Consider the following 8752-nt stretch of genomic DNA (forward strand, 5'->3'; position numbering starts at 1 on the left):
TTTCCAGTGATGGCCGACTAGGCCATCTTTTGATACAAATGCAGCTAGAGTCAAGAGCTCTGGGGTACTGGTTAGTTCATAATAATGTTCCACCTATGGGGTTGCAGTTCCCTTTAGCTCCTTGGGTACTTTCTCTAGCTCCTCCATTGGTAATTACAACTTCTAAGTAAGTAAATGAAAAAGCTAAACAATAAAGCAGGCTTCAGTGAGGTGAAGGCCAGTCTGAGCTACTCAGCAAGATTCTTAAAAACAACCACCACCACCACCAGGTCAAAATGAGCCAGGTGTGGTGGTACACTCCTTTAATCCCAACACGCAGGAGGGAAAGCACATGTGACGGAGAGATGGTCACAGAGTCCCACAACTGCTAGGACTACACTGATAAACTGATGCTAAACAGTTTTTTTTTAAGGCCAAAACAAAATACAGAAAGTCCCAGGAAAGCAGTGAAAGACATGACTCAATCCATTAGCTGTCTTTTCTTCTACTGGGAGAAAGTGCTGTATTGAGCCTCGGCCAAAGCCAGCTCTACTTTGCTTACACCTGAAGAAAATTCTAGACTCATTTAATCTACAAATAAATTAAGCCCAATCCCCAACACTATTCCCATCCCCTAGCAGTGCAGACACTAAACCGTCATCTCTTACAGTTAGCTTCATGTCAGTGCAGTGGAGCATCCAGGCTGTCAAAAACTGACATTCCCCCCCTCTCCCGACTTGGACTGAGGCTGATGATCTGCAAAAGGGAACTGCACCTGACAAATGACCAACCAGGAACTCTCTTGGAAAGGTTTTTACTTTTAAGGCTACAGTACTCAAGCACACACATAGATTTTCTGTTCTAAAGAAAGATGTAATAAAAGGCTCGAACCTCAGCTATTAGTCCCAGCATACTTAATCCAAGAAGATCAAGGCAGACCAGACAGATAGCTTCAGTGGGTCAAAACATTTGCTGCCAAGTTACCTCCCCAGACCACATGGTAGAAGGAGAGAACAAATTTCTGCAGTAGTTTGTCCTCTTACTTCCACACTGGTACAATATAATATAAACACACATACCAAGAGAGAGACACACAAGGTTTCAAAAAGTATGAAAGGCAAAATATTACATTGTTAAAAATATTTATTTTGATAGTCTATCATAAGTCAATATAGGCTCCTCCACTCTGCCACAGAAGTGTTGAAATGACGTCTCCTTTCTTGTCCAGCTGGAGTATACACCTTCCATGTTGGATCGCGTCCAAATCCAGATGACCAAACAGTCCTTTATCCCCAAAGTAGGCTAAAACATTTGTGAAGAGGAAAATTAAATTAACTTGGAAACAAAAACTTTCTACACACAGCTGAGGAACCAGGTCTCACACATTCACGGTTGTTTCTCTATTAAACTCAGTTACTAGAGGAGAAGAATCCATAAGCAGACAAATTAAAAAAATAAAAAAAAACCCAAAAATCAAACATAGAAATACAGTTGTTACTTTTAAATGTGGTTACCTTGAGAAAAGGAAAATTTTAGTAAAATATAAAATGAAGTCAACCAAAAGATAAACACTGACTTTCATTAGCGTAAATGACCAGGGAACTGAAGTAAAACTGTATTACTACTACATAAAGCGTCAATGACATAACAAACACCCTTTCACTGAGTATTTTGAATGAGACTGGAAAGCCCACACTCCAGTTACCAGTCCTGCTTCAAACTACCCCAAATCTGACAGGAAAATGGCTACACAATCAAGGAAGAGTGACTTTGACCTAAGGGCCACCTTGGCCCACCCACATCCCTGGGAGCAATCAGCCACTATTTGCACTTATGCTAACTCCCATCCAGAATCTTTAATCCAGGAAGGGGGACAGATTGCCACAGCATTTGTTAAAGGGAGGGCACCAGGATCCAAGAAAGAAATGAGACATGTGCCGGGCGGTGGTGGTGCACGCCTTTAATCCCAGCACTCGGGAGGCAGAGGCAGGCGGATTTCTGAGTTCGAGGCCAGTCTGGTCTACAGAGTGAGTGCCAGGACAGCCAGGGCTATACAGAGAAATTCTGTCTCAGAAAACAAAAACAACAACAACAAAAACAAAAAAAAAAAAAAAGAAAGAAAGAAAAAAATACAGAAGAGACATGTTTCATGTCTCAATCTTACTGATTAAAAATGTGACTTTGTGCCAAGGCTCTCTATAGTTTATCCTTAAAGGCCATCCAGGCCTTTCTATGTTTAGAAAACACAGCATACATTCGCCATTATGTATCAGATATAAAGGTCTCCCAGTGAGTCCAAGTATTTTTATATACAGCTAAGAGATGAAAGCAAACTCTTCAGCTATTAAGATTTCTTTCTCAATGGAGTAAACACCCAAGATAAAGAAAAAAAGACAACCTTCCTCGGTCTAACACAAATAACAGAAACGATGCTCATCTTACTTATGTCTTAGCTGGGTGCTATGTGCCTCATACGTCAGCACAGTCAGGGCTACACAGAGAAACACTGTCTCGAAAAAACCAAAAACAGACAAAAAAACCAAAACCAGCCTATAAAATACTGGAAGCAGATAGAACCTTTAAGAGAAGAAGTCTTATAGGAAGTTAGACTGTGGTGGCATGTCTCTGAGTGGGATATATTATCAATTCTAATTTTAAGTGAAAAGAGCAAAATTCTATGTTAGCATTAGATATACAAGTTTACCCTTTCATGGCATAGGGGATAAATTAATTCTTTTCTTTAAAAAATGTGTATCATTATGATTATAACATAGTAAGTAGATTTTTAAGGTGGGAGGAAGAAAGGAAAGCAGCTACACAATAATTAATACAAGCTAGGCTAGACCACAATACTTCTAACAACCCATCCACTTCCCAGTGACTTAATACCAATTAATATATGAGCATCCGTCTTCAAATGTTGATATTCAAGAGCATTACCTTAAAACTGACGGTTCAGGCATTCCAGGATCTGCACCCCTTGTAAATCCTGAAGGAAAAAAAAATAAGAACTTTCAAATGAAACAATTACAAGTCCAGCATACAAAATGTCTACAGTCCAATCTGGGACACCAGTCTCAGCTGACTTGTGCTGCTGAAGGTTTCTAGTTTCCACCAGAAAGTAGAGCAGCAACCACGACCATTCGTTCATCAGAAAGGACAGTTGTTTCCACTGTGCAGTTAGCAGATCATCTTAGCATGGCTTACTTTTACAGCCACTCAAGACCATTACAAGTCCCAAATCACATTGGAAAACTCCAAAATGCTTAAAGAAAGAGGAAAATGACACCTTTTCTGAAAGAGTAATTGAGGATATCTTACTTTATCTTCCACAAACTACTCTCTTGATAAAGCAAGCCTCAAGATAGAAAAGGAGGGAAAATAATTCAATATTATTTATCTATCTATTTAGAGCAATATACCTTTACTATTTAAATACAATTTAAACTCTGTTGATACACACACACACTAATTTCCTGAATAAATGATTAACATTAAGAATGTTAAGAACTGTGAGGGATGAGCACAGTAACTAGCACTTAGGAATCCCAAGTTTGATAAGAAAAAAGCCACACACCACAACCGTGAGGGATCTGAATTTTATCCTACTTTCAAGCAACAACTGCTGGTTTCTGACACTGGTAGAAGTTAAAAGTCTGGGTCAGGCACACACACAGAAGTGCTGGGAGGGCAGCCCTATCAGCATCAATCTTAAATCCCCTACTGGATGCCATGACAAGTCCCAGGAAAGGAACCAATGTGAAGCATCCAGTTCTCAGACCCAAGATTCTGACAAGTAGCTAAAGCTTCTAGTTATCGACATAGTTGTGCACAACTTTAACACATTATTCAGAAGTTGAAGGCAGGAGGAACTTGAGATTACAGCCAAGCCAGCCTAGGCTGCATGAAAGGGGCTCATCTGGCGGTGGTGGGGGCGGAGGTGTATCTCAAAAGAAGAGCCTAGTGCACCTGTAATTCCAACTACACCGGAGATGAGGCTGAATTGCAAGTTCAGCCAGCCTCATCTACAGGCAAACTATGAAAATGGAGGGGGACTCAAAGAACTGTATGGACAATCCGGCCTACAAAAGTAGAGCCAGCAGTGGGTAGTGGCGCACGCCTTTAATCCCAGCACTCGGGAGGCAGAGGCAGGCAGATTTCTGAGTTCAAGGCCAGCCTGGTCTACAAAGTGAGTTCCAGGACAGCCAGGGCTGTACAGAGAAACCCTGTCTCAAAAAACCAACCAACCAACCAACCAACCAAACAAAAAAAGTAAGCTGTCACAATTATTTATCTGATACCTATATAATATCACTGTCTGAGATTTTCTTTTCTTTCAAAATAGAGGAGAAAAGAGCTGTATGTGATGGTGCAGGCCTGTAATTCAAACACTGGAAAGGTAGGGAAAAAGAGAATCAGGAGTTCAAGGCTAGCTTGAGCTACATGAGGCACTGTCTCATCAGTAATACTTAGGAACACCAAGAAAAATACTTAAGTCTTATCAAAATATCCAGGTTATCATAGCTCACATACTTCTCACAGGTACAACAGCTGCCTGGAGAAATGTCCAGCCTAGTTAAAGGCTCTGCCAAGACTACAAAGGAATGTATTTTATCTTATATAATGCAAGTCATGTAAAACAAACCAGAAGCAGCACCTTGTGAGGGTCCTGCTTTAATGAGAAACGCCAGATTCCATATTAGAGCTCTGAGACCTGGAGCTAAAAATCCTCTGCTGTTTACCTTACGGGATGAATAAGGCAATTAAGATAAAATATTGTACAACTACTCAACCAGGAACAGAACAAATTCCAGAGTGTAGCCCTAGGTGAGAATATTTGCCTGGACACTTGGGCAAGGAAAGTACAACTTTATGGCTCTGTTTCTTTCCCTGCAAAATGGGGTCTGTAACTTTTGGGAGAAAAAAAAAAATCACCGAAATCCTTCATTACACAAGAAAAACGTAGGCATCCAACGGTCACAATCATGCTTTTAGGCAGTGACCTTTTAACCTGGTTACCGTCTTCCCATTTAGGCTAACTTACAGGAGGGAAACGTTCTAAAAGTCAAATAGAGGATTAATCTTTCTTTAGGAGTCATATAAACCTAAAACCAATCTTGAAAGGCCTTGCTTTTATTTTACAGATTTAAGTAGGGAACATAAGGGGTTGTGTGACTGGTTAAACACTACTCAAATAGCTAAAAGGAACTCGAAGATGGTTTCTCGAGCCCGGGCAGACAGCCTCGGAAATCGTGGACAACGCGGAGGCCCGGTTTAATTTCCTAGCCCCGGATGGCAAAAAGGAGACTCAGACCCCACCAACCCCTGCCCTGCGGCTCCTCCCAAATTCTTCCATCACTGACCCAGGTAAATCACGAGAGGAATAAAGCCCCAGCGGATGGCAAACTGGCCGCCCTTGAAGAGCTGCTGCAGCCTCTGTTTGGCTTCTTTGCTCAGCTTCACCATGGCGACGACGGACCAGCGGAACGAGGAGCCCAACAACCACCACCGCGTCCGGATTCCGGAAGGGAGAGGAGCTGCGCATGCGTCACGTGGGGCCTTTACGGCAGGAGTCGTGAGGCATCGCCGACAGAGGCCGTAATCCGTCGCCTTCCAGCAACCTAGCTCCGCCTTGCGGGTTCACTGCTCCCGCCTTGTTTTGTTGTTTTATTGTTGGGACGAATCCGGCTTTTCCTGGAGGGGCGGGGCGGGAATTGTCTCTCCAAATGGGAGCTCCCTGTTTAAGACTTTGCTGCCCTTGAACCCATGGAGCTGCTACTGCATCTGAGTCTTGAGTGCTGGGATTCAAGGCGCGCTGTTTGATGTAGATTGCCAGACGCACTTACTTGAGGCCTACTTTTTGTCTACAACTACCTTTATATTTTTCCAGCATCTTTCCAGAGTTTTAAAGCACACATCCCAGCGATGATCTTTGAGAAAGAAGGAATGTTATTCTATATACTGTTCTGTTATCTTGGCTAAGTTCCTTACTATCCCAGAATCAGTTTCTTCTATGGCTGCTAAAACCGGACGTCACCGGGCACTCTTCCAGGTTTCCTTCTACTTTGCACCCGTGCTCTGTTTTTCATTTAACAACATTTTCAAATCTGGGAAGTTTCGCGTGAAATATGGGTTTATTTGTCTGTTTTTCTTTGAGACAGGGTCTTACTTTGTAACTTTGGCTGTCCTAGAACCGTTTTATGTAGTCCAGGCTGGCCTGGAACTCAGAGATCTGCTTCCCTGGTGATAGGATTAAAGGCGTGCGCCACCATTTTTGTTTGGCTTTTGGCCAGACAGAATCCATTGTATAAATCGGAGTTAATAAGTGACAGCTGTTGGCTGCGTGTGAGTGGGGGCTTCCTCATCTTCTGCAAGTTTTAATACTCAACAAGCCAGGATATTCTGCCTCACATCTTGTCTTTAAGATAGAAGTTGGTGATAGCCCTTTGAGTGTTTGATGACAGGTCTAGATTTCTCAAACCCTAAGAGAGTTCCTTCTTTTTTATGTGTAATGGGTGTTTTGCCTTTGTGTGTGTGTGTGTCTGTCTGTCTGTCTATATGTACGTTGTGTATGGATATGAACTTTCGTCCTGGTACTTACTCAGACTAGAGGTGTAGCATTCCCTGGGTGCCAGAGTCACACAGGTGAATGTCAGCTGCCTGAAGTGGGTGAAAGGAGCCAAACCCAGGTCTTCTTCAAGAGCAGTACACACTCAGCCACAGGGCCAGCTCTGCAGCCCAGTATTCTCTTTTTTTAAACTTAAAAAATGTGAAATATAAGCCTGGTGTGGTGGCGTACGCCTTTAATCCCAGCACTCAGGGGGCAGAGGCAGGTGGATTTCTGAGTTCGAGGCCTGCCTGGTCTACAAAGTGAGTTCCAAAACAGCCAGGGCTATACAGAGAAACCGAAAAGAAAAAAAAGTGAAATACAATTATATGATTTTCTTCCCTTCCCCTTCCTTCCTCCAACCCCTCCAGTACTCCTCTACTCCCTCTAAAAATTCCTGACCTCTTCTGTTGTTATTGTTTTACACACACACACACACACACACACACACACACACACACACACACGCTGAGTCCTTTCAGTGTTACTTGCATGTACACAATTTCCAGGACGACCTCTTAGTATAATTGATTAGGAGCCTTATTTCTGAGGGAAGACTTTCTCCCACTCTGCATCCCTTAGCTGCCTATAGTTCTTTGTTTAGGGGTGGGCCTCATGGCATTTTCTCCTCTATGTCTGCAAGTCTGTTGGTATTGTCATTTTTCAGGTCTTATATAGGCAGCCATATTGTTGAGGTGTCATAGGGGCAGCTTCCCTATGGTTTCTATGAGACACATCCTCACTCTAACTGATCTCATATAAACTCTTTTCGTCCTTAACTTGCCTTCACCAGAGCAATGAGCAAAGCAACTAGAACACTGGGGGAAAGGCACAGGGGATTGAACCCATGGCCTCAAGAATGCTAAGAAAGGGCTCCATGGCTCAGCTGTCCCCCGAGTTCTTTTTTGTTTTGACAAAAGATATTATTAGGTGGCCTTCAATTTGCAATCATAGTCGTTAGTTTCCCAAGTAGCAGGCCTGCACAGCTGGGCTGGCTATAACTCTCACTAAATCTAGGTTCTGAAAATAAGCTTAATTTTCAGAATTACAATGAGGAATAAAAGCAGTTACTGTTTGTGAGAATTTTTCACAAACATGAGCATACTGAACATATCATAATCAATGACAACCAACACTCAGAAAGACAAGAGTAATTAAGGAAAAAACAGTTTCCTTTGTACTCTTTTGGAATCAAAGAAAATTAAAGTGAATCAAAGAGCTAGCCTTGTAAGGTGAACAATCAGGAGAAATTTCACAAAGAACAAGGCACTTAGCTAATGTTAACACTGCTGTTGATAGCCATGACGTTTCACACATCATCATTCTGGAAGCTTTTCAGCAACTTGTCCTCTGGGTCACTAAGGTATAGTCCCCACATAAAGGATTTGCCATCCAGCCTGGCAGTGGTGGCACATACCTTCAATCCCAGCACTTGGGAGGCAGAGGCAGGCTGATTTCTGAGTTCGAGGCCAGCCTGGTCTACAGAGTGAGTTCCAGGACAGCCAGGGCTACACAGAGAAACCCTGCTCGAAAAATCAGGAAAAAAAAAAAAAAGGATTTACCATATAATTAGAGATAAAGGCAAGCATACATATAAGTTATTCTCCAAGTGGCTATCTTCGGAAAAATAGACTGTAAAGACGAGATAAAACGTAAGGACCAGGGAGTCAAAAGGTTTGTATCAGCATCCTGGCTCTCTCATTTAGCCCATGATCATGGTCAAGTCCCTTAACCTCTTGGAGTCTCTCCCTCATGTGTAGAAGAGGAAAATAGTTCCTGCCACCATCACCTACTGCAACCTGCCTGCCTGAGTGTAACTCACTGAGCTAACAGTGTTGGGTTCTGCAGCATTGCCTGACAGAACTTACCACTCACAGAACACACGCCACAGTAGTTGTTCTCGGTAGCTTGCCTTTTTATTTTCACTAATTTTAGGGATCAAAATTGTCCAGCCTTGTTTTCCCTCCCATGTTAAAGCTCCCCTGGTAGAGTTTTCTGGGCACCAGTTATTTATTATACACACACACATACAAAAGAGGCGCAACATGGAATCTGCAATGTACAGGTAACCCCAATTGGGAATGTGGACTTCCCAGGGGAGTTCGCTTCAGTGTGGTTACACCATCTGTATAGACACTTCTGGCTTCTAGACTCACATCTCAAGGA

General features: G+C 42.6%; 1 protein-coding gene across 1 annotated transcript; it reads right to left on the reverse strand.

The window, feature by feature from the left end:
- Window positions 1–1104: 1104 nt before the first annotated feature.
- Window positions 1105–5515, reverse strand: Tomm7 (translocase of outer mitochondrial membrane 7). The gene is made up of 3 exons (XM_021163743.2): window positions 5343–5515; window positions 2920–2968; window positions 1105–1281 (listed from the first exon to the last, which is right to left on the reverse strand). The coding sequence occupies exons 1-3, from the start codon at window positions 5443–5445 to the stop codon at window positions 1266–1268; spliced, it is 168 nt and encodes a 55-aa protein (XP_021019402.1). The 5' UTR covers window positions 5446–5515; the 3' UTR covers window positions 1105–1265.
- Window positions 5516–8752: the final 3237 nt, after the last annotated feature.

This window comes from Mus caroli, chromosome 5 (genome assembly GCF_900094665.2).
Source record: "Mus caroli chromosome 5, CAROLI_EIJ_v1.1, whole genome shotgun sequence".
Taxonomy (NCBI): domain Eukaryota; kingdom Metazoa; phylum Chordata; class Mammalia; order Rodentia; family Muridae; genus Mus; species Mus caroli.